The sequence below is a fragment of the Teleopsis dalmanni genome, chromosome 2 (genome assembly GCF_002237135.1).
Source record: "Teleopsis dalmanni isolate 2A chromosome 2, ASM223713v2, whole genome shotgun sequence".
In the NCBI taxonomy this organism is placed as follows: domain Eukaryota; kingdom Metazoa; phylum Arthropoda; class Insecta; order Diptera; family Diopsidae; genus Teleopsis; species Teleopsis dalmanni.
The window spans coordinates 80,312,275-80,338,449 of record NC_051847.1 but is presented as its reverse complement, the minus strand read 5'-3'; the positions used below and the strand labels follow the sequence as shown (position 1 = coordinate 80,338,449).

The 26,175-nt window shown below is 30.5% G+C and overlaps 1 protein-coding gene across 2 annotated transcripts; it reads right to left on the bottom strand.

Moving 5' to 3' along the window:
- Positions 1-13,078: 13,078 nt before the first annotated feature.
- On the bottom strand, positions 13,079-16,496 carry LOC119685039. Of its 2 annotated transcripts, XM_038099226.1 has the most exons (3): positions 16,333-16,496; positions 13,231-14,735; positions 13,079-13,169 (listed from the first exon to the last, which is right to left on the bottom strand). In XM_038099226.1, exon 2 carries the CDS (start codon positions 14,714-14,716, stop codon positions 13,253-13,255), a length of 1,464 nt encoding a protein of 487 aa, XP_037955154.1. In that variant the 5' UTR covers positions 14,717-14,735; positions 16,333-16,496; the 3' UTR covers positions 13,079-13,169; positions 13,231-13,252. The 2 variants fall into 2 exon arrangements, with proteins under 2 accessions (XP_037955154.1, XP_037955153.1); XM_038099225.1 differs by having other exon boundaries at positions 13,079-14,735.
- Positions 16,497-26,175: the final 9,679 nt, after the last annotated feature.

The following is a 26,175-nucleotide window of genomic DNA, read 5'->3' as shown; positions in this document are numbered from 1 at the left end:
TTACCTGATTTTTTATTAATAGGTAAAGACAGTATATGTATAGTACATTCATTCACATTCCAGTTAAAAAAAGTTGTGCTACATGAACTTGATATATTGGACTTTGTATTTTTAATGGGGTATCTGGTGAGAAATGTGGTGTTAAAACGGTACCAATTATATGACTAAAAATGAACCAATGTTTAAAAATTGGTTAAAAAATGATTTTAGAAACTAACTTCATTTTCCCGATGCAACAGAAGTTAAGGGTAGTCTTTCTTAGATTGTGTGACAGACTGCTCATCGAAAAGGATAAAAGATTTGTTGCATGATTTGAACTTGTTAGAATGGATATAGAATTATCTATCAGATTATCTTGTGAGCAATATATTATTACTACTGCACAAAAATTTAATTATGAGAATTGAAGAAGTGACTGCTAATCACTCACTGCCTGCAAGGTATGTTCAAAATAGAAGCAATTCTCTAAAAAAAAGATTAGAGAGCGAAATATAATGAATTTCATCGAAAGGACTACGAGGTTTACCACTACATAAAATATAGAGAAATTATTTATTAAGTCTCATGTTGTATACAAAGTATTGTAAAAACTCTTCTGGAAGAACGTTTTCGTAACTCTTTTAAAGAAACAAACTCTTTTTAAATCAGCTTTTCAAATCACTGTGGAAAGAGCATCGTCATCGGCGTATAAAAGAAGGCAGTCATACCAAACCGATATTTATGGGACTATGTGCTCTTCTTGAATGGTGCAGAAAGTATATACAAATAAGTTTGATTCGAATCTCAGAAATACGCTAGAAAAGTAGCGAGCGATGCTTAGGGTCTTCACTAGATCAAAGACAGGAACTATGCGATAAGTAAAAGATAAACTGAAATCATTAAGGGGCAGTAAAATTTATATCTGATATTCTGATATTTGATAAAGTACCTCGCAATGAAGTATGACATGCGTTACGGAGTAAAACGTACATAAGTTAACTGCGTTAAATGTTTAGTTGAATTAATGGAGCACTATCACCGGCTTTTCAAAACATCTAAAGCAGGGTGACTTGATAAGCCCTGTCTTGAAAAGCAAGGGAAAGATTATGCCTTACAAACTAAATGAAGTTAAATGACTCTAATATGTGTCAAGGAATCACTGTTTAAACCAACGCCATAGCTGAAGACATTTTTGGTAACAAAAGAGGGTCGGGTCACACAGGAAAATACTATCAGTAATCAGTGTAACTGCACAAAAATTGGCAACTGAACTTGATTTGATTCAAAGATATTAGGTATTATAAGTTACTAATGCTTTCCGTAGCGATTGATTAAGTTTTCTGCTGCCAACATTGAGTGCAATTATACAAAAAAATTGACAAAACAGATCTATTACATATATTATGTGATTATGCACTATACCATATCCTCGCTTTATTAAATACTCCTATATTTGAGAAGCAAGTCGATAAAGTGTACATCATTCATTTATAGATGTCGCATCGATGAAAGTTGTATTGAACTAGTCTTATCGGATTATAGAAATTATTATTGTAACTTCCTCTTTAACTATTTTATCTGTTCACTTGTTATTTGAAATCGATTAGATTAAATTAATTATCCACTTTATTTTATCATTCATAGACCTCTTTAAATTGTTCAATCATTTGTTTTTAGTTATTTTAACATTTAAGATTAGTTCCTCATCGATAAGTAAGATCTTTTATTTTTTAATGTAGTAATTTATTACACATGAGTGCTGTGTTAAACAAATATTTAAATTATTTAATATTCTTATGAAGTTTTTTAATTTCAGTGCATTAGTGCCGATTGCCTGAACTTTTATCAACGTAATGTGTGATCATAAAATTCATCATGAATTAATTAACACTAAATTGTGTACAACCCACTTTAATTATTTCAACACCGTGCGTCCACGACTACATTTTCATGAAAAAAAATATTTAATTTACTTTTTTCCTACACATTATAAAAAACATACTTTGTTCACCTTCTGCCTGCCGAAGTGAAGTTGTACGACAGATCAACTTTCTCACAGCAGATGAAGAGAATCACAGTAGCTGATGTTGCTACTACTCCTTGGTGAGTCTAATTCACATGTCACGTTCAACACTCACATTTTTTGATATTGCGATAAAAGCAGCAACAGCAGCAGCAGCAGCAGCGGCAGCTAAACAACAAAAGTACAAAAAAAATAAAGACAACAACTACAGATACTTAATGATCTATCGAATGATCATTAAGATTGGCTAATATCTTCAGTTTAAGCCGTGAGGAGCAGCGAGTTAGCTTATAGTTACAAACAAAGGCCGAAACGTGATGTACATGACCATCATCAGCTGCGGCAGTTACAGCGCAGAGAAACTGAGGCCGAATGTGATTCTGAATGGAATACATTCAGAAGTCTGAAGCTCAGACTAACGCTGGAGTCGAGGCTGAATTGAAGATGAAAGAATCAACAGACAACAAAATTAAATTGACGGCTACCGCTCATTCGCAAATATAATAAAATCAACAACAATTTAACAATTTCTCGCACTAAATCAAGTAATTCCGCGTGTTCATACAGAATCGTAGACGTTTTTTCATACTCAGTTATTAGCCCTGCACAAACTTAGCCAAGGCAGCTCATTTTTAATCTAATATCTGTTAAGGAACAGAAACCACAAGACAGACATGTGTCCGGAGGTCCGTCCATTTGTCTGTCTATCTGTTTGGTTGGTCTGTTAGCAGATCGCGTACCCCCAATCAGGCACATTCAATCTTAATGGGAATATGATTTAGTCATAATAAACATGAGCATAAAATGCTGCTACTAAATTGTTCGCCGCTGTAATTGTTGTTGATATTGCTAAAGACGTTATACCGCTCAGTGCCAAGGAAATGAAAAGTGCTAGACAATTAAATTAATAAGAACCAATTAACAATTTGAGGCGCTGAATACCGAGTCATAAAAAGACACATTTTCATTTTTTTAATGGACACAGTTTATATTTTTTTTGTAGTAGATAGAATATTCAGTATTAGCCCACTCTTTATCGATGTATACTTACTCACTTATAGAAATTAATTGAAGGAAGTGAAATTATTTCCAAGAATATTTTTAAAAATATATGAATATATTGTTCTACCAAGAAAAATGGAATCAGTTATTAGTGAGTACCTTTATTAGTATATAGACTAACCCAACAGCTATTAGCACCAATATTATCTTAAGTGATAAATAGTTAACCGTCAATGGCGGATTTATCCCCACAACTGTGTTTATGCAGAACAATATTTGTTTTGAGCAAAAAATTTACAGATTACCACAATACATTATATAAAGCAATATATTTATACCGCTTGTCTACAAAAAATATGCAGCAGTCCATAAAGGCCAAGAACTTAACGTGGATACCTGACATGAGGGCTTGACATCAAAGTGTTCTTCACACACGCATCGGTATATTGCGGCGATGAACGCCCCCATTGGAACTCTAAGGAATTCCACCAGTATCAGTTAAGCATAACTTTCTCCTTGGTAAGGAGTGAGATCTATCTAACACCGCTGTTTATCTTTGGGTCACTATCTGATTGGAAAATGCAACTGCACATCGAATGATTGTAAATGGTCAGAATTATTCTACTCGAGTTAGTTTGGGTTTTAACCACAACCACCACGACACTCCCTTTAAGAAGCCGAAGCTGCGGACCCTCACCCCCGCGGTAACAGAACTTCACCTCCATTCGGATATTCAGCAGTGCTAGAAGGCAATAGATAAATTAACCCACAAACTTATACTGTGTGTATATTAGATTCCTGGCTATGAACGCAAAGAAGGAGCAAATAAGTGATTTAATTAAGCCACTGCGCAGTATATACAGAAAATTAGACGAAGACATGCTAAGAAAGACAAAAGAAAGGTGACACAACTTATTTATCCGTAAAGTCGGATAAATAAATAAACCTAAATTCAGGTTTTCGTTCAATCGAAAGAACTGCATGAAGCTAGTTGGTATTTTAACAGGACACTTTGGTTGTAATGAAGACGCGTAAAGTAACAATTAGTAGCAATTACCAATGCAGGAAATGTGATGAATCGGACATCAAGGAAACCCTGCAATACTTCTTCTGTCTCTGTTCGATTCTCTAAAACTCGAACAAATTTCTTTGGAGCTACCAATTCCGAGGAGATAAACTAAATTTCTGTTATTATAGTGAACTTTTTCGTAAAACTTGCAAATAACACACATATTTTAAACAACATGTACTATGTACTTTTAAGGACTTTAATCTACTTTTAGAATGCGCTATGCTGAGTTGTTTGTGAACTAGTGACATTGGCCTACTTCTTCAATAATAAAAAAAAAAATCAAACCGTTAATGGAGCTTGAGACAATGAAGCCATTACAATTAATCTGTTTTTCCTGTAAATTTTAGAAATTCTTTTAATGACTTTGAGTTTCAAAGAATATATGCCACATATTAAGTTGACTTATGATGTGAATTATCTAGACTGTTAACTAGTTAATAGCAGATATCTTGTACACTGTCTTAGTACTGCCATGAAGGACAACAAAGATGTCGGCAGCTTGACTTGATTATTAATCGCTAAAAACAATTGGTACCACTATGGATTTAGTAGGCAACTCAAATATAATTTTTTTATCTCTCTCTCTCTCTCTCTTTCTCTCCCTCCTTCAAACTCTTCCACTCTTAATATCCCTCACTCTCTTTCACTTAACCGACAATACTTATATTTTAATGTTATATTCCAGTAGTAGTGATGATGAAGTAGTACTGGACATACTTCTGCATAAGGTTTAAGGATAAAAAGTGTATAAAGTTTAAGTTTTTCATTGGAATTTTACTGTCAAAGAATAATTTCTTCTAAATCAGTAGTGACAGAAAATGGAATTGTGCATATATTAAACAAATTTGTTAAAACATGTTGTAGATGTAGTCAAAGCGCACTAAAATTTGTAAAATTTGAAATAACATATCTATGCTATAAATTTATTTATATATAAGTATATACTTATAAGTAACTTATAAGTACATAAGTATATTATGTTTCTTTCTTTAATTTTAAAGAACAGGAAAAAGATTGTAATTAAAAATAAAATTCTGTGTGAAAATCATTATTAATTGATAAATTCGTTGTTCTTACTTTTCAGGTAATGATCTCAGAAAATAATTGGAATTGTTATATTTTTTGTGAACGTAAAAAGAGACCCCAAAAAGCACTAACAACTCTCGTCATTAGTGTTCCAAACATGCTAACCAGTGCATGAGAAGATTCAGATATTTGTAAATCATTTCTCAAATATATGGTGCAACAATTCCGCAAACGTAAAAAACTAGCTTGTCCTTCCAATCACTATTGCATTCGGCTTGTTATAAAGTAGCTATTATAGTTCTTTTTGGGATCTTATAGTTCCAAACTTGTGTAAATTAAGAATTATGATGTGGAAGCAAAAAGTGAAGTCAGTTAATTGATAATTGATTTTACTATATTACTGTTAAGGATTAATATCGACTATTTTAAGTCCCCGATATAAAAATCTAGCTACTTAGTTTTTATTTTTAACTAGACGCAACTGAATAAAATAATTCAGAAAAAAGTTAAGTGAGAAGATTTGGTCTATTCTCATTCCACTTTACGGTCTTACCATTAATACAAAATGGAACCACTTTTTCAATTTTAAATGTTTTACTAGTACGTAATTTCCTTTCTAAAGGAAATGAATTTAAAATAACAATCGAAGTACCGAATTTCTTAATTTTCTCAAATTCACTACTTCAGGATCTCCATTAATCCAGTTCGATTTACGAGTTAAGAAATTTTTCATATCTCTCATATTTTAATTATGACATTGCACTTAATATATTAATATTTGTAAAACCCATACTCTGACCTCGAAGTTTAGTAAAAATTAGGAAGAAACAACGATTTTAATATCACATATTAATTTCCAATAATTTCGTACTGAGTAATGATGATTCGTTCCCAAATAATCGGTTTATTGTTGCCAATAATATCCACAGAAATCCGAAAGGCTGTAATTGGCTGCACGTTTGCATGCAATTTGTGCTCGCGTTGCTCCCCTTAAAGACAAATCAAGTATGGCCATTAGTTTCACCTCTTTCAATTAAATTGAAACAAACAAGTAGTACGTGCCACGGAACAGGGCTGGCACAGACGGACGGCTCAATAAAAGTTTATTACTTTACCGTGTACACAACAAGTAACAACATCTGATTTTGCCAACAACACTCATAATACGAGTATCAAAAGAACACGTCTAAGGTTTGACCTCATATGTCGCGGACAAAAAAAATCAAAATCGCTTGAAGAAAAAATTCCCTTAAATCAGCTATAATTCAGCGCTAAATGCGGGCTTAATAAACTTTGAAACATTCTAAAACGCTGCAATTTGAAACGCTCTTTAAGCGAAAATTATTGTATTTTTTGTAGTGTACGAGTATCTTTGGGTTTTTTTTCCAGTTCGTTTATTTATTTTTTATTTTTTTTCTGCTGCATCATCGTTTAATTGGGAGCACAGAGCATTAAATTGCCATGAATTGCTAATACCCTCGTTAAGATACCACAAATAATATAGCAATTTATAGTTTTAGGTTCCGCCTGAGTGAAACATTAAAAAGATATCTCATCGCACTTGTATTTCACAAATTTTTTTCACTCAAACTCGCATCAATGATTTGATTTATCCATAGATACTCGTACGCTTGACTTTCATTATTTGTTGTGACATCAATTTTGTTACAAATTTCTATGTTGGTTATTTACTGGTCAATCAGCTTCTCTATTGTTAGTTTACCTTTAAAACATGTATTTCGAGTTACAATATTTTTTATTAAATAGTTTTAATATTTATATAATGTATTTAAGTTTTAGTTACAAAACATTGTAATAAATTTATATTGAATACATCACTTTCTAAGTTAGTATTTTGAGCTATTCAATACCATGTTTCCACTGGTCTCAATTAGGCAGTTTTGCTTATTTAAACCGCTAATGAAAGTAGTTCATCATACAAAGAGCCAATATTAATGAGCTCATTATAAATAAATCAACTTATTTAAGACGAAAATTCCCGATACAAGCCTTAAAAATAAATTTCCCACAAGGGAAATAAACACATTTATAAAGAATATATTGTTGGAATGAATGCACATTCCATATATAATACTCTTATTATTTATCGAATATTTCTAAAAATGTTTCGAAAGTATATACATATATTACGAGGACCTCTGTCAGTTAAAAATTAAGCAAACATTATGACATGTTATGCCAGTTGGTTTTCATAAAATTAGTATTGCACCTCCTAAAGCGATTTCTTATGGAAATATCAATGCTACAGTTATATGTTTTTAAAATAAAAATTGTCTTATGTGCCACTATATCTTATGACATTTTCGTTTGGTAAATCTGGATTCAATCTACATAAATTTACTTTCAATCTTTTAAATTTTCTTGCCCATTTTTAAACTGCATCTAACAGTTTTGTAGTTCAGTTATCTAATCACAGTCAAGTCATATAAAACAGCTGTTAATTTTAGGGTAATCTTATTATTCTGGCAAGAGTAGAGTGTTATAAATTAAACTCGAGTGTTAAACATTTTGCTCGAGATTTACCAATCGAAATTGAAAATTGCACAAAAATTGAATCTTGATTAAAATGATTTAAAATGAAATTATATTAAACGCCTGGTATCAAATCTGAATAACTGATAACAATCAATATGTCAAATGAAAAAAATCATATGAGAAAAAAGATAACAATATAATATCTCAATCTTAGTTAAGATCAAGTAATTAAGATTAAGACTATAAAAAAAACACGGAAGGAAGATGACTTTTGGGGGCTTTCCAAACAAATTTTAAGTCCTCCTAAGTTCAGTTGGTACTTGCAAGCTATTGAGAATATGACAAAATAGTTTTACATTTGTATTAATTGCAATACTACTAATACTACTAATTCACAGATGGATAAGGCTGTAATACCACATTAGGTATGATGAAACAGCATCAATTAACCGTATATTAGTTACATTCTCAATTCAGTATCTTGCAAGACTTAGGAAGGAGTAAATATTATCTAATTAACTACAATATCAAAACCTATACTTTGCTATTCGAATTATTTCACAGCTTTCACCTACTATCTATGTAATCAGTTATTATCGGAGAACAATAAAATGCTTTGAAATTACCATTCCAAAATTGACATCTGAAGTAAGTATAATTCGAGCTATCATTTAGAAATAGACTCGCTAAAAGTACATAACCTAAAGATGTGTTTACTTAACTGTTAGATTGGTGGCATCACCATCCATTAAGTCAATCAGTATTTACTGCACTATTATTATAATTTTTTTTTAAGAAAATTTTCACTCCAACCTAGAGATTCATTGTCTCCTCTTCATGAATTTTGAGTATTTTTTAAATCCAACATTTCATAAACTGTTTAATTGTATTATATCTAAAACACACAGTTTTATTTCATTCTCCAAAATAAGATTCCTATCAAGGTATTTCTTTCAAGTATGGATCAGTGCCAGACAAATTTTTGCGATATCTTTTGAACTCCATAAAGGTCTAGCAGGGTATAAACCCTGCGTTGTGTAACTGCACTAACACAGGTAAATCTTATTGTGATAATTGAAAGCAAGAAAGGTTAAGAAAACTTTAGTAATCACTTTTCTAAGACATGTGGCTCGGAGTTGAAAGTAGTGCTATAAGGAGTGGTTTTAGCGAACTAAGAACAGCATCGATCTAAAAAAAGATTCTTCAATTTAATATATACCATAGATGGATAGATTTATGAATTAAACTATATTTATTCACAAAATGTGGCTGTTTCCCACATAAGTAATTCCTTGGCATATAAGATAATTGTATAAATTGGTGCATAATATATTGTTCTTTGATATTTAAGATACTTTCGAAATATAATATATATAAGTACTTTCGGAAGTATATATATATACTAAAAATTGACAATATGTCTTAATGCTAATTGAATTTTTTTTATAATATAAGTAAATATCCTAAATTTTTAACAAAAACTTCCTCTACAAACAGAATATTATTGTAATTTAACAATTAAGAATAAAAATATAATTAATTAATTCAATTATCCTACAGTTGGTATATGATTTCGGTCTAATATAAACACAGCAAGTGCATTTGTTAATAAAACTTTCACAGCAAAGTAAAACTCCAGAAAAATGTGCTAACATACAAGTCAAGTACGACTTTGGGTAAGTTGGTTAAGGAGCACTGACTCTGAGCTTCAAATTTGGCAGGGCATGAGTTCGATTCCTGGTACTTACAGTCTCAAAAAATTATTTACGAATTATTAAATATAAATAATAATTTCATACTCGAATTAGCGGTATGGTCAGTAAAAAATTGAATTAATTAAAATAATATAAAAAAGAATTTTTGTTGTTATAGTTCACTACTTTTCGAAAACCTCTACAAATTTTGAACTAAAAAGTAATGCTTTACTTTTACCAATAATTTGAATTTGTAATATATTAGTGCTAATAATTCCTTGTTTGGTTAAATAAATACGTTGATTAATTTAAAAGTACGCTGTATCAGGAGAAAATCTCTATGCGATATAAACTAGTTACATTCCAACTGCTTCAGCAACCTTTCATAGTTAAGCCTTTTCATTCTGAATCTATGAACGTGCCATGGCTGTCTTGTGCTAAATCCTGCACTTGTTTAATGAGTAAAGCTTAGGTTGCATCTATGCAAATTAAGTTCTTCAAAACTCGTCTGGTATTTATCGCTGTAAAAATAAGACTAATACCGGTTGACAACTTTTGGCGAGGGAATATTTGCATTAAAATCGTAATTCTTACATATTCTTGACCTGGTGGCAGTGTCAAATTAAAAACATAAATATGAAATCAGAAACGCGTATTGATTGCGATTAAGCAATTTATTAAGGATTTCATTACAGGTATTTACTTTTACGCACAGCAAATGACAAGTTTAATTGAGCCAAATCTTCTTGAAGCACATGCATTCGACTAAGGAATTTATATTCCCCAGCTGGAAATATGCCAGGCGCAAAATTAAGTATAAATGGCAAACGCATGATAGTCACATTACCCTATAAAAATTAAACTACGTATTATGGGTTTATATTGCACCATTGTACTCACTTTTAAGGGACATTTGATATGTCTATACGAGTTTGGACCCATTTCTAAGATGCGCAGCAAGATTTGTGAGTAAGACTTTTTGGTGAAGACATCACATAAGTTCTCGTCGGTATCAACTATATAAGTTTTAAAGTTTGTACCATCTTTACGCTGTAGAGTGAATTGAACCTGAAATCAAGCAGTCATCAAACTTTGTAATTATATGCAAATTATATTGCACCATTATATTATCTACAGGTTGATCAAAATTGCAACCGAAACTGAGTAGCGAAATTTTTGATTTCCGTTTTGTGACCGAACAAAATTGTTGATTGCAGAATTTCGTGTTGTGATTGCAAGTTAAATTTTCAATATCAAAGAAGCCATGCTAATATTTGAATCAAATAAAATTATTTAATGACAAAATTAGCACTTTTAGATGTTCTAACAAACCGTTTTCCCAGCAAAATCCACAATAATTAGCAAAATTACAATTGCAAAAAAACAATATCTCATTTCGAATTCAGTTGTGTCCAATAGATTTTTAGTTTTAGTATGACAGAAGCATAAACTTTTTATATATTAAATATAAATAGTTGATGAACGGAGACATAAGATACAATTTTGCGTGTCAAATCAAGATGGTATTAACCCATTTTTATTCTACTTTGATGGCCGCGTTGAGATAATTTTTTAAAACAAATTTTCCAATCTTTTCGAACGGAACGGAAAATCTGTTTTATTTTTATGAATGTGTATCTGCTCCAGAACTACTATATAAATTTATTTATGAAAGGCTTTTGTTCTATAAAATCAATATAACAAATAGATGAACGGGCACTTGAGAATATTTGGACAAAAAGTTATCTTGAAAAAACCCATATGTGTCCAACAAGTTCAGACTACAACTAACCTCTGTTTATATATAGTACTAAGCTTAACAACATAAAAAGTGATCTATTTTTAAGATATGTTGTATATAAAACACATTTTTTTAATTAAGTTCTATATTTTATTTTTTAAAGGTACCAATTGTCAGCTGTATTATCTTCGATCCAAATTGGAAGTATGATTCTGTATCCATACAATATTCAAACGAGAAAAATGTATTGAATAAAATCATTTTTAGCAAGATATTAGTTTCAATAATTGCATTGTATGGGTAATCAAAATTAACGTATATCAGCGCAAAATATCTTTACAAATGATATATCAAGTAGTAGCATTATAATCAAAACCTCAGATTCCAGCCAAGCAAATTCATATGAACCTTATATGTATATGTTGCCTACGCACTGACCACAATCCGGCGCCCCAGGAAGTGAATGCCCTACTCGCACAAACTAAAACCACTCTCCCTTATTCCTACAGAACTTGTCCTACTCCAGAACTACATAAATATTTCTTTAAAGTGGGATTAGTCATTCAGAACTTTCATCGGTGTACCCTGTGTTCAGGCCCCGTTACTGCTTCAGGTGTTTAACCATTGCTTTTATATTGATGTGACACATCTGCTTGATCCAGCTGTCTTCTGTTCAGATTTACTTTCTTCAACCTCAGGATCTTTTCAGTAAACATTGTTATACGATCCCAGTTTGTTTTGTTTTCGGTCATTTTTTTTGTTACCGTCCTTGGGTGCATAACCCCAACGTCAACTTGAGTATTATATATTGTTATAAGTAAATAAAGAAATATAATTTATTACAAAATTATATTTCTTTTTGAATAGATAATGTATTAAGTGATTCAGTTTAAAAAAATTTAAAACTTTCCATATAATAAAGGATTCGAAATAACGGATGGGCTTTAAATTGTATATTTCACTATAGCAGGAGTGTTATAGAAAGAAATAGTTTTCATTTATTTACAAACCATTGCAGTAGTAATGTATTAGTAACTTTATAGTCCTAATATTGAAATGTTTAACTGCAGACTTTATTTTTTTGATTACTGTTATTGCAAGATCAGTGATCTTAAGGTAATAATACTTACTCTACTGATACACAGAGTAAATTTCAATATATATAACTGCAGAATATATATATTTGTTTACTGTTATTGCAAGATTAGTGATATTAAGGTACTAATTCCTACTCTTATAAGCAGAATACTGTTTCATGTTACGAGTATTTCTCTTTTATTATTACAATATTTGTAAAAGGACTTACCTGAGACTAATGCCTCGCGTATAACTTCAAATTGTTTAGTTGTTATAAGCAATCTTTTAATAATAATTTTATATATAATATTAAATAAAAGATATAAAACTATCATTTTTTGCAGCAAGTCCATGTTTTATACCTACAAAATATTTTTTAAAAAATTATAGAGTTAATATTAATAGCTTGCATTGAGATCAACTTAATTCTATTATATGATTGTCATATGACTTCAATGTAATATATAAAAAATTATGTTATTGACATCAAATTTTACAACTTTTTGACTGAAACTCTCACTTCTGCTTTCCCAAAATTTCACATAAATCAAAAATTTTAAATGAAATTAATATTTGAATAATGCATTCGATGTGTGAAAAGGAAAACCATTACTTGTAGTACGTGAAGAAAATAACATTTCCTTTAACACTTGACACGCACTCGAAAACAAGTCATGAATTTTAATAGAAGAAATTTGTATCTGAGCAATAATTGGAATAACCAAGAATCAAAATTATTTGAAACTTAACCAGTAAAGATAAAAAAAGCAATAAATTATACCGTTGAGTTGAATAGTTGTTCACCCTTCATATGAGGCAGTAAAAATGCCAAACTGCTTGATGGTTACTTCCGATGTTTTATGTTATTAAGTATATCATAAATTAAAAACTTATAGATTTTATTAGTAAAATTTTTTAAACATCTTACTTATTTAAAGAAATTTAATTCAAAAATACACAATATACTGTTAATAACCTATAAATTAATTAAAAATTTTACTTCAAGATCACCAGTCAGAAAAACAATCAACAGCAATCAATACATCAGCAATAATATTTCTAAAAATGAAATTTTTGTTAAATGTACTGAATATCAAAAAAACAAAGAAAAAACAAATACAAGATTCTACGTCAATATATCTTCAGGGTATCTTCTTCGCAGGTCCTGAGCCAAAAAATAGTGTTGGAGCAATAGGCATTACAAAATATAATACGAATTTAAGCGTATGTAATGCTACAATCGGGAAATTGAACTGACTACTCCAGAAATGCTTAAAGCGCTGCACATAAGTATCCTTTAAGGAATTTTCCAGATTAGTAATATCTAAACGTAAACCTTCATATTCCTTCTTGAGTACTTCTTCTTCCTCTTGATATTTCTTAATGTCAAGTTCTTTCAACTTTAGTTCATCACACAGACTCTGAAGACTTTTAACTTCAGTTTGCATGTGCAGATACTGTATATTTTTTGATGCTAATACCATGAACAATTTATTGGACAATACACGCCTTTGTTGATTCAACATAAATATAACTCCTACCAAATTATTAACTTGTTTGGTCAACATCTCAGACTGGAACCTCTCTGCGTTAAGCTTAAAACGTAACTCAGCTTGTTCACATCTTGCTTTGGTTAGTTCGGATTCGACTAAGGCAATTGTAGTTTGGAGATCATCATATTGATTGTCTTTATTTTTAATTTCCTGTTCTAGAACCTTTTTCTCAGTGGTTATTGAATTAACTGTACTTTGTAAGAACTTGCATGATTCATTAGTTGTACGTAATAGTTCAGTAGACTCATCCAGTTTTTGACGAATTTTCTGATTACGCTTTTGCTCCATACGAAGCATTGTACTAACCACAAGTTTTTGATTTCTGCAGCCAATGTAAGACTTTTTGATGGCTTCTAGTTTCTCAGTAATGCGATCGACTTCACGGAGTTTCTTTTGCCACACATTAAAGAGTAAAACGGAATATATCTTCATGGCTGCATATTGACGATTAAGATGGCATTCAGCATAAGTGGTAGAAGGATTACTCTTAACCAACGAATAATCGTTAGATATAATTGCTACTTTAGATTGATTTTTTCTATCCTCTAAAACCGACTTTTGGTGTGATATAGTGCCAATATCTGATAATGATCTCTTTTGCAGGAAATCAGCTACACTATATTGATTGTTGATACATTCATTGTCCTCAGTCATTGTGCTGCTGGCTATAGCTTCACTAGATTTACGCAGCTTTACTCCGATCTCATTGGTTTGGGAATTGGTTTTCAAATTTCCAACAACTATCTTACCGTCCGACTTTACTTTTTTGTCAGCACTTACCTCTGGTAAATTATTTTTAGAACCATTAGGTACATGCTTACCACGAGGATCTGAAACACTCGGTATACGAATTCTTGAAACGAAGGGAATCTTAGGTGATTGCGGTTTCTTATTTACTTCACCATAACTAGACGACTTGATACTTTTCTCCTTGGTAACTGGAACCGGTGCTACATATTTTGAATTAGTAAATCCTTCTTTACGACTTGCAGATTTGTAACGATTTTCAAAAACATTGTCTACACATTTTCCTTTTGACTTTTGTGTTGCCATTTTGCGAACTTGAATGCAACTGTGAATGAAAGGATTGGAGAGTTGATATTATGTAGTTTTACAATTTTTATAGCGAAAATAAGATTTTAGGTAAAATGTATATTTTTTTGATATGTTGGATTGTCAGCCAAACTTCAGTAAATTAACTGAAATTTTTGTTTTTGTCTTTTCATTTCTATTCGCACCCTCTTAACTTTTAAATGTAGTTTATTATGTCATAAGTTGCATCATTTTCGGTAAAAAAAATTAACATTAAAATATGCAAGATTTTATTTTAATTAATTAAATTTATTTGATCAATATAAAGTTCAATTTAAAAGAAATAACTGTGCAATTTTGACGATCAAATCAATCTATTTATGTAAAATATTTATTCTAGAATCTAACCAACTATCCAAGGTATTAAATAACTCACGTCAGCGTACAATTCCCTCATTTTCACAATTTGATGTCATTCCTTTTTATAAAAAGATGGATTAGAAACACAAATTTGAACCTATTCCTAGTAGAATCTATCAAAATAGAATATTTTAATGGATTTCACAAGTGAAATTTTAGTATGATTTATACTATGACTATTACTGCTACTGCTTTACCGGATATTTACAAAGGATAAGCAGAATTATGTGCATTTTATATAAAATTTCTATAAGGTAAAATTTAGAGAGCATTTTACGAGAAAAAATGGGAACTCTATTTCGGCTAAAGCGGGATTACATATATAATCGATTCTTATTACTTAACCATAATGGCTGCGTAGTGTTTGCATGCTCGATTTAATCCGTTTAGCAGAGGTAAAATTCATCTAACTTAGATAAATTTATCTAACTGAGATAAAACTTCCCAGCGAGGATAATATTCACACAGCTAAGGCACCGAATGGTACGTACCAACCATAATGTAAACAACTTGTATTTTTAAGCCCTTAGTATATGAAAAAATACATTTTCTAGCTTGAAGCGATACAATAAGTAAATATATTAGAAAACCCTTTTTCGAAAAATAAAAATGTTCAGGTTTTAATCGAATCTCAGTTAGACACTAAAACCAATCTTTACATCATAAATATAACAATAAAGCAGTTCTTTCAATGAGGCCCATTTTGTGACCCATATTCTACCAAAATAACACTGTTAGATGTCAAACGTCGGAGAAAAACTTTATATAACTCTTTCTTACAGACTTATTTTATTTTTGCAAATAATTTAAACTTCAAATTGAACAGCAGACCTTAAATACTAACCGATTACGAGTTAAAAAATCAAATCTTATTATCGACACCATTTTGAGGTTCGTTAGATATATTTTATCAACTGAAATTGGCAAAACTAGTACAGAGAACCTATTTGGTTTAGAATATAAAGATTATATAATATATAATTCAAACATTTTAAAATGTTAGTTTGGTCTTCAATAATATAGTCCTAAAGAAGTATAATATTTCTAGTAGATATTAAAGTACTATGTAATATTTCGATACGATGCAAATTTTTTGCTTTAATATTAAAAACTTCTACAGATATCTGAATTGTTTTCCTCTTCTCCAGCTCTACACTTCTCTTCAGTTATGTAAAAATAAAAAATTACTATTAATAATATATACCTAAAAGACTCACCGCTTTCTCCGATATATTGAAGTTTTTATAACTGTTTGATCTTAAAATTTTGAAGCCTGCGTCTATTGTTATATGGATAAGTTCGATAGAAAATAGTTAACACCACCAATTTTGAAAATATTTTTTTACAAAAGTTTAGTTTAGTTTTATCTATAAAGTTTAAAAAAAAACTTTGACATTCAAATTTTTTTAATATATAATATTTAAGTTTTAAAATATATGTATATTATATTTTTCACTGCCAAACTTGAAAGATGATTATTGTTAGAAATTATTATTATTGAAAATTTTAGGATTGTGCACTGCTGTATAGAGATATATTGTTCCCCCTTCGTTGATTCGGGAATTCGATTCATCTCGATATAAATAATTTTAAAGATATATATGAAAGATAACAGAAAATAAATATGCTGATTGCTTTGATTACGAGACTATATAATGATCTAATAATAAACATTAATCCAGCCACATATAATTCTATGGATCTGCAGTAATACTAAATGAAAAAACATCTCTGTATTTTTTTTTGTAATAATCGTATCAAGATACTTTCACGTTAAAAGAGTGCTTCAAATCCCATTTCTGAGATATCTATGAACTAAGTGTGCTCTGCTGCGTGTGCTCATAATAACGAGCAAAACATAAAAGATGTTCCAAAGTCTTCTTTTGGCCATATTTTTTTGTATTTACTATTGGTGGATAACTACCACTCCTTCCATTATCTGTTAAATTCCTTTATTCATTAAATTTTGACGAAAAATTTTTAAAAGAGATTCAGTTCTCACCGCCAACGTGCTTTTACATTGCGCTGTAAGACCTTAAACCTTTAACAGTAATATTAATGAGTAATATATCAAGAAACTGCCCATTATACTTCGCCGGAAAACTCTTAAAGTAGATTTACTTATCGCCTCAAATCTCTTTGTAGAATTCCCTGCAAAATCTTTAACAGCACGTGAAATGAACTTTGAGTTAAGTATCGATGTAAAACTTTTCATTGTAAATTCATTCATTTCATTCAAATTCATTGCTTAAATCGTAGGTTAATATAAATTGCCCAAACTTTTTTATAACTTCTAGTTGAGAGGTTTCAAGTACGGCTTAGGGTTAGTTGGTTAATGAACGTTAACTCTGAGCTTCAAATTTGGTAGGGCACGAGTTCCGCACTTGGTACTTGCAGTCTCAAAAAATTATTTACGAATAATTAAATACAAGAACTATTTCCAAGACTACTGATGATGGGTATTTGGCAATAATCGAAATAGCTGTATGCTCGCCAAAAATTTAGTTAAAATAAAATAATTTAAAAAAATTTTTGTTGTTATGATTTGATACAGTTCGAAATACCTCTTTATGCGTAAGTAAATAAAAATCTTTGTTGTTGCAATTCAGTACTGTTCGATATCTCTGTATTGAATACAATAGTTTCTATTAAGTAAAATAGTCGACAGTGTCATTACTGACGTTAATATCAAATTTAATAAAAATTCTAAACATAAAACATATATACTTAAATCATTAGGCCAGCACTACTTTACGGATGTGTAACATACCGCAAAGCCTCAAATACTGCCATAAAGCAATTACAGATAGCACAAAATCTGGCTTTAAGAAGACTAATTAAGATTCCTTGGTATATTAGAACAACAGACATGCGTAGAGATCTAAGAAACGACTCAGTGAAAATAAGGACAGAGCCCTAAAGTTATTCACAAAAGTTGATATGTTGCCCAACCTCGCCCTAACAAACCTTAAGTACACCTGAGGACGCACAGGAAGATATACTGATCTACGGTCCGTCATCAGTTAAAAGATAAATAAATGATAATGATTCTAGTACAGTTAAAGTTGAGTGTGTGGTGGGGATAAGCTGGGGACCAAAGAGTAAAAGTGCGCAATAGCACTAACTCAAATCACAACAACAACAACAACAATATATAAAAATTTGAATTTATAAAAACTCATTAAAGAAGTATAACATTTTAAATTTTTATAAATTTACTAGATAAGGACATACTTGTTTTATTATGTGGAACATAAGACCAGATATCTTATTGCATTATTAATAACTTCAAATTCAAAAAAATAATCATAAATGCGACTCTTTTCCTTAATTCAATTTTTTTTTTTCAGAAAAGAACTAGTAGGTATTGGTTCAACTGTCAATCAGTTTTAGAAAAGTATTAGCATTACTTGAGTTCTTGAGTTCTTGCTCACTTCTTCATAATTTTAATTTCAGTGCATCTTCCAAGATCTAAAAACTTTGTGTGTCAGCTTAAAGTCTGCGCATTCGATAATTTGCTGTAATTCTTATACGGGTTTATGGCTTTTAGCATACACGGGAAACTATTTTTAAAAGACGAATCAGCAATTACTGGTATAACAACAACGAAATGAACTCAAATATCATCTCTGCAAATGCGCTTGCGAAAAAGTGTCCAGTGGGAAAGCAACATCCCCGCATTATACACACAAATCATCGAAATGTGTGTAATTAATGCATTTCAACCCATACACAGATTTTTAACAAATTGCATCCATACGACATATACAACAACAAAAAAACAAAAAAAAAACAAAAGTGTCTTAAAATCTGCACAAATCTTGTAATGTTGGTTTAGAAATATCATAAATTGCCACATGTGGCAACATGGAAGAAAGTGTGTTTTTTTTTTCATTTCTGTAAGTTGAGATGGAAAAATAAATTGTTTTTTCTGCTTTCCGTTGCACTAAACTTAACACCCGCCCACTTGAGCTTGAAATCGTTTCAAATAATGGTAATTACCCTCGTATTTGCCTTTTAACTGCCTTTAAATGATAAAAACTTTTCATTTGCACGTTCATACTTTTTTCCGTTTACAATAAATCTTCAATCTTCAAATTGCCTCGCAAGTGTTCATCAAAACTGAAACCTTTAATTTTGTGCGAATTTTATTGCCGCCTCAGAGTTCCATTTTTTATTGTTTGAAGCCACTTTTTTACGATTTCTTATTATGAATCAGTGCGAATCGCTCTGTGAGTGGTTACGCGTGCGCATTTGGTTATTCCCAACAACAACCACAAAGCCCCAAACATTGTTAATGATACACCACACCAACAAATTGGGGGCACCTTCCGTGTGTTTTCAGACCTTTTTATTGAATTTTATTTCATTTCATTTGATCTGGTCAAAACGTTACGATTCCGGTAACATTTACCATTCACCGGTTGTTGTGGCAATAAAAGGTTAGCGCCGTCATCAGTTCAGTCAATACTTGGCCAATTATTTTTGATGTGATGATGGATAAAGTGATTTCATTTAAATGAATATAAATTATTTAACAAAACCATAAATTTGAAAGAACACACAACACGTCTCTCAATAATTTAATTAATGTTTAGTGATTTTCATTAATATTAATATTTGGATTAAACAATTTTTTTTCTAATTTTCCAATTATTTCTTAAATTATTTATTTTCTCATACAAATATGATACTCGAGTAATTAAATATTCGAACTATTCAACGATATTTGATATTCGAACTCTTCAATGAATACGAAGAATTTGATATTCGAACTATTCAACGAATACGCCTAATTTGATATTCGAACTATTCAATGAATACGAATAATTTGATATTCGGACTATTCAGCGAGTATAAATATTCAAATTTTCATAGAATACTAAGAATTATTTGCTGAAAAAGTGTGAAGGACCTAGCAGTTCAATTACTTACTCTTAGTTAACTTTAAAATTGATATTGACGTTAACTCACAAATAAATTAATAAATAAATTTATTGAAAAACGAATAAAGATTAATTTGAATTTAATTTGTTAAGTTTAATTTTTGTTAAGTGATTTTTATTAATATTTAGATTTTGATTAAAAATTCTTTTTTTTTAAATTTTCTAATTGTTTCCGGATTAAATTTTTTTTGTCATACAAATACATAACACAAAGGGATGTTAAGTATTAGTGCTATTCACTTTATACGAATAATTTTATATTTGAACTAATCGATGAATACGAATAATTTGATATTCGGACTTTTCAACGAACATTAATTTTCCAATCGTTTCTGAAATAATTTATTTCTTCATACAAATACATAACGCAAAGGGATGATAAGTACTAGTGCTTCGAATTTTATATTTGAACTCTTCAATGAATAAAAGAATTCGATATTCGGACTATTCAGCAAATATAAATATTCAAATTTTCATAGAATAGTAAGAAATATTTGCTGAAAAAGTGTGAAGGACCTAGCAGTTCAGTTGCTTACTCTTAGTTAACTTTAAAATTAATTTTAACGTTAACTCACAAATAAATTAATAAATAAATTTATTGAAAAACAAATAAAAATTAATTTGAATTAAATCAGTTTAATTTTTGTTAAATGATTAACATGGGCGTACTCAGGGCAGAAATTTTAAATAGTTAAGCGAAACCTCTTTTTAACCATAACTCTCGAAAACCACATAATTCTGGAGAATTATGAACCCTTCTATTTATAAAGATCGAGCCTTAAGTGTACAAATATCATTAAAAAATGCAGTTAAAAGCTTTTTAGAGTAAAACAAAGCCGAAGAGCCAATAAAACTAAAAAATAATAAAGGAGGCTTTAAACTTATTACACATTTTTAAAACACTTTTAAAAAACTTAGAAGAGAATAATTTGGTATATATTTCAGTTCATCCAGTTGGATTGAAGTTTCGAGTATTGCTGACGTAGTTCCCATATCTTTACAATTTAATTCCATAACTTTTTTTTAAGACCTTTTAAACAAAGTGCAAGTCTACAATGAACATTTAAGCAGTGCTGAAATATATATAACTACTTCTCCAGACTTAATTTTGAAAATCTAACCATTATTTACGACAATAAATACTGCAGTACCAATTAAGTTTATACTTAGAGTGACTTTACTATATTTTTTGATAGAGAGGGTTCGAACACTAACCACTGATGATGGTTATTTTACAATACTATAAATAGCTAATTATAATAAAAAATTTATGTTGTTGTAGTTCACTACTGTTCGAAATGTCTCTATATTAAATACAATAGTTTCTATTAAATAAAATAATCACTGGTTCAAAACTGACGTTCGCACCCAAGTTAGTTATATTTTTTTAATAAAATACTAATATTATATTATTAATTTCATTAATAATTTTTAAATATTGCGCTTCTGATTTACTTAGAAATTTCAAACAGCAGATGTAGTATTTTTAACAAAACACTGAAATTTTTTAAATAGGTCGATTTATTGCTCCTCATATAAGAGTAAAAAAAAGAAGTGGAATGAAATGCTAGAAAGCCGTTAACTTAACTAATTGAACTTTACAAAAAATTAAATATATGACATTATTTTATATTTTCACATATTTCTATCTCAGTTGAATAGTCAAAACTTGTACTACCACATAAGCTTCTTTCCATTTTTGTGAAATCACCTTAATTAATTACCGGCTCATTTGACAGCGATTTGAGCAAGCAATAAATAATAAAATGATTCTATAAATCATTTTCATTCTCTTGGAAATGCATCCATATGTGAGAGTGTTTTCCTAAAAGATAAAAAAAATTATACATTTCTGGCTTCTGTATTAAGACAGCTGTGCTACCTATTATTGCTATCTGTTATTTAGATGGATGCTTTTCATATGTATTCGTATTCACAGAAAAGTATATGTAAAAATTCATGTTGTGCAGGAAAAAAATTAAGAAATATTTATCTTCCTTTGTTTTTTTGTTTTTTTTATTTATTTTGTATATTTATATACTCGTATATAATGAACGAAATTGATTAACAAGCCAATTGGCTGCTCTAGGACCTGACTGCCGAGCATCAAAAGACACTATTTACATACATATGCAGACGTTGCTTAATACAATATTTCGGTATGAAGCCGTCGTAAATTGATCATGTCATATATGTATTTGCATATAGACATAATATATAAAAAAAATAATATATAGAATTTATTTAATGTTAATTATTTATTATTTATATAGTGTATATATTTATGTTAGTATTTTAATGCATTGCTTTTATTATGACAAATTTCGATCTGCTGAATATACTTTCGCAGTTTTCGGGTCAAAGTTCCGCCTGGATTATATAATCCATTTTTAAAGTTGTTCTTAAACAACACATACAATCTGAGAAGCATATTAGATGTTCATAAAAGATGGTCTAAATATAAGATGATAGGTGACAAAGCTATTCTAGTTCACAGTAAATTATATTTATTTATTTACCTACTTGATTATCCATTCCAATCGTATCGCGTTCAACACTATTTTTTTTTTTCGTTTCTATATTTCGCGTACAAAAGGCAGTCTAAAAAAATAAGATGCGAAAAATGATAAAGTACTTGATACTTTCAACTACTACCTTCTTGAACGAACCCTAAGGATGTAGCCGAGTCAAAAAATTTTAGCCTATGCATTTATCTTTCATTCAAATATCGTATCCTAGTTAGTACTTGATCCTTTCATCTGCCTCAACGATTCCTCCTGCTAGTACAATAACGAAAAAATTTAGCCTGTGTTCTATCCTTTATTCAAATAACAAGTCCTTCCCAGTGTACTAGAGTCTTGTTCTAACGAAATTCATTATTATCGCAAAAAAAGCTCTTAAAGTCGCGTTGTAATACAATGGATAATGTAAATGACTTGACGAAAATTATTTTTTGATTGAAAGCGTACTTGAAGAGTACTTGAGTTATCAAGAGTAATGTTAAGAGATCAAGAGCCGTTGGTTCTTGACGGTGGGGTTCTGAGGTTGAGAGTTACAGTCCACAACAATATATTTGCTTTTAATTGTATACTCCCATTTAGGCTATTTTCAAAGCTCATAAAAACTATCTAAAGTTGTTCTGATACTGAAACGAAAGTGAAGCAGCACTTATTGTGCAAAAAGCCGATTTTAGTTTTCTCATTGTTGTTTAAGACAACAGTCTTCCTCGACATTTGACTAGAAGATCTATTGCATAAATTCCTATTGCCACAATTCCTTGCAATTTCTATAACACACTTAAAATAAATAATTCTAAAAAGTGTCATTCTTAGGGGTAACTGGAAAATTGGAAAACCACAAAAGAATTGTAGCAGTAATAAGGAAGGCGAAGAGGTATCTAACGAAGTAGAATATTAAGAGATTCAACCTTATATTGTGGACTCCCGCATAATTCTAAGCAATGTACAAATAATACAAACAACAAAATAGAACGTTAAATACTATATGCGGAGTTTTCTCGTACATAAGAAATGTACCCAATTACATGTAGCTGGGAGTCAATATGATTAAAAAGTGTTAAATATATGTTAACACTATTTAAATATCTCTATAAATAAGCAACTGTTGAATTAATAATACCCTTACATATTACATGTATATGTACTTAGTATTATAAGTTTGTCTCAGCTTGTGGAAACTCTCAAAAAGTAACGATAATTTACAACTTTTGTAAAGTATTTATAAATTCCCCACAAAATCGCTTATTCATACGTCTTGCTTATTCTTCCGACAAATAGCAACTAATCATAATGATTAGCTATTTTAGTTGTTCTCACTTACTTTACAGGCAGAAGTTTCTTGTGAGCTATAAAAAAAGATCGTTAAAGCTATCCTGTAGGTCTTTAAGTTACTAAATCGTTTCTAAAAAATAAATAATAAAGTTTTTTGCCTTTGGACGGAGAAGGTCAGAACGCTGATTACATCATTTCAGTAATCAAGGACAGATATAGAAGATAATAGGCTTAAAATTTGTTAACTTAAGTTTTTATAAGCCAAATCGCGAGAAAGCAAGTGAAGGGAGAAAACTAGGCTGTTCTAGTTTGTAAAGTAGTTAAAGGAGATGTCAGGTATTGTCTTTGTGACCAGGGTCACGAAAACCGGCATGCTTATGCCCCACAGCTCTGCTTAGGTAAAATTGTTTATGCCCCACAACTAAGATCAAAATACGAGGACAAGTCTCAAAGTGGGTATCTTTACCAAAATTCTTTTATTTCAAATGAATTATTTTTAAATGAAACAAATTGTTTCATTTGTTATTGGATTTACTTATTATAAAATTCCAATTTAATCTCTCTATAGTATATATAATGATACATTTTATATGTTATACATCGAAGAGAACAGACTGTCATATTTATAGTTCTATAAATTTCTGGACAAGAACAAAAAAACAGAATATTATTTTTTTTTTTTTTTTTTTTTTTAATTTTATTTTTTTTTATTGCGATCTGTCATTCAGAGTAGACAATAAACAATATTTAAAAGTGACTAAATACTTAAAAGACCATTTTGAGCTTGAATGGACTGAGCTCAGTAGCACATCCGTCTGTTGAAGTCGGACACATTAAAGTTCCAATGGCGTTTGTTTGCGGAGGCGTGTGAACGTTCTTCCTTCTGCTATAATTCTGCTCATAAAGAGGTTGGGATGATGTAGCATACGTTTTTTGTGTTTACTGGCTTGGCTTTTTATGACATCCTTAACTACAGGAACGTTGAGATCGCGATGTATACATTCATTTGTTATATATCTAGGAGCATCTAAGATTAATCTAAGGGTTTTTGATTGAAAACGTTGGATAATCTCAATATTTGAAGATGCAGCAGTTCCCCAGAGTTCAATTCCATATGTCCAGATTGGTTTGAGTATCGCTTTGTAGATAAGAAGTTTATTTTCCACGGAAAGCTTTGAACTTTTGTACAGTATCCAGTAGAGCTCTCGCAGTCTGATGCCAAGTGCTTTTCTTTTAGTAAAAATATGGTGCTTCCAAGTTAGTTTTGTGTCAAAGTGTATTCCTAAATATTTCACTTGGGTAGATTGAGGGATTAAGATATCGTTAAGTCGTACCGGAGGGCAATTTTTCCTTCTCATTGTAAAGTTTATTTGTGAAGACTTAGTCTCATTTGCTTTTATTCTCCAGGTTTTAAGCCACTGGGAAATGTTATCTAGCGCTCGCTGGAGTTTGTTTGATGCTAACTGGTGATTTTCGTCTGTAGCAATTACCACAGTATCATCGGCAAAAGTTCCAATCTCAGTACCAACGGTGGTAGGCAAGTCGTTAGTGAAGAGTAAGTATAACACTGGTCCCAAGACACTGCCTTGTGGCACTCCAGCCTGAATTAGCTGCAAAGTTGACATTTCATCCCCCTGTTTTACAAAGAAATATCGTGATTCGATGTAAGATTTTAAGAAAATATAGTAATTAATTGGGAGCATCTTTTTAAGCTTAAACAATAGGCCGTTATGCCAAACTTTATCAAATGCCTGGGATATGTCCAGAAATGCTGCTGTGCAGTACTTCTTTTTGTCAAATGCTGTATGTATGACATTAACCACTCTGTGTACTTGCTCCATTGTACTGTGTTTTTTTCTAAAACCAAATTGATATTCCGGAATTAGTCTCCTTCTATTGACAATGGGCATTAATCTGGTAAGAAATAAATTTTCCAACAACTTTGACATAACCGGTAGAAGACTAATTGGTCTATATGACTTAACATCTTTTGCCGTTTTTCCAGGTTTGAGTATCATGGTGATTTGAGCCACCTTGAATTGGGGAGGGATAAAGCCTTTTGTGACAATAGAATTAAAAATGTTTCGCAGCAGTACTATTGCTTCATCCGGTAATTCCTTTAATATTTTTGAAGTAATTAGGTCATAGCCGGGTGCTTTATTTATTTTTAGTTTTTTGATTTCAAATTTTATGTCGAAAATGGAGAATTTTTGTATTGGAAGGTCCAGTTGGTGCGTTTGCAGTAATACCTCTCTAATCTCTTCAGATATACTATTTGGGGCTTCATTAATGTTTGGAACAAAAACTGAGGACAGATGGTCCG

Bases quoted from the DNA above. Each gene is read 5' to 3' on its own strand.
- LOC119685039 (XM_038099225.1), bottom strand. From the start codon at position 14,716: ATGGCAACACAAAAGTCAAAAGGAAAATGTGTAGACAATGTTTTTGAA.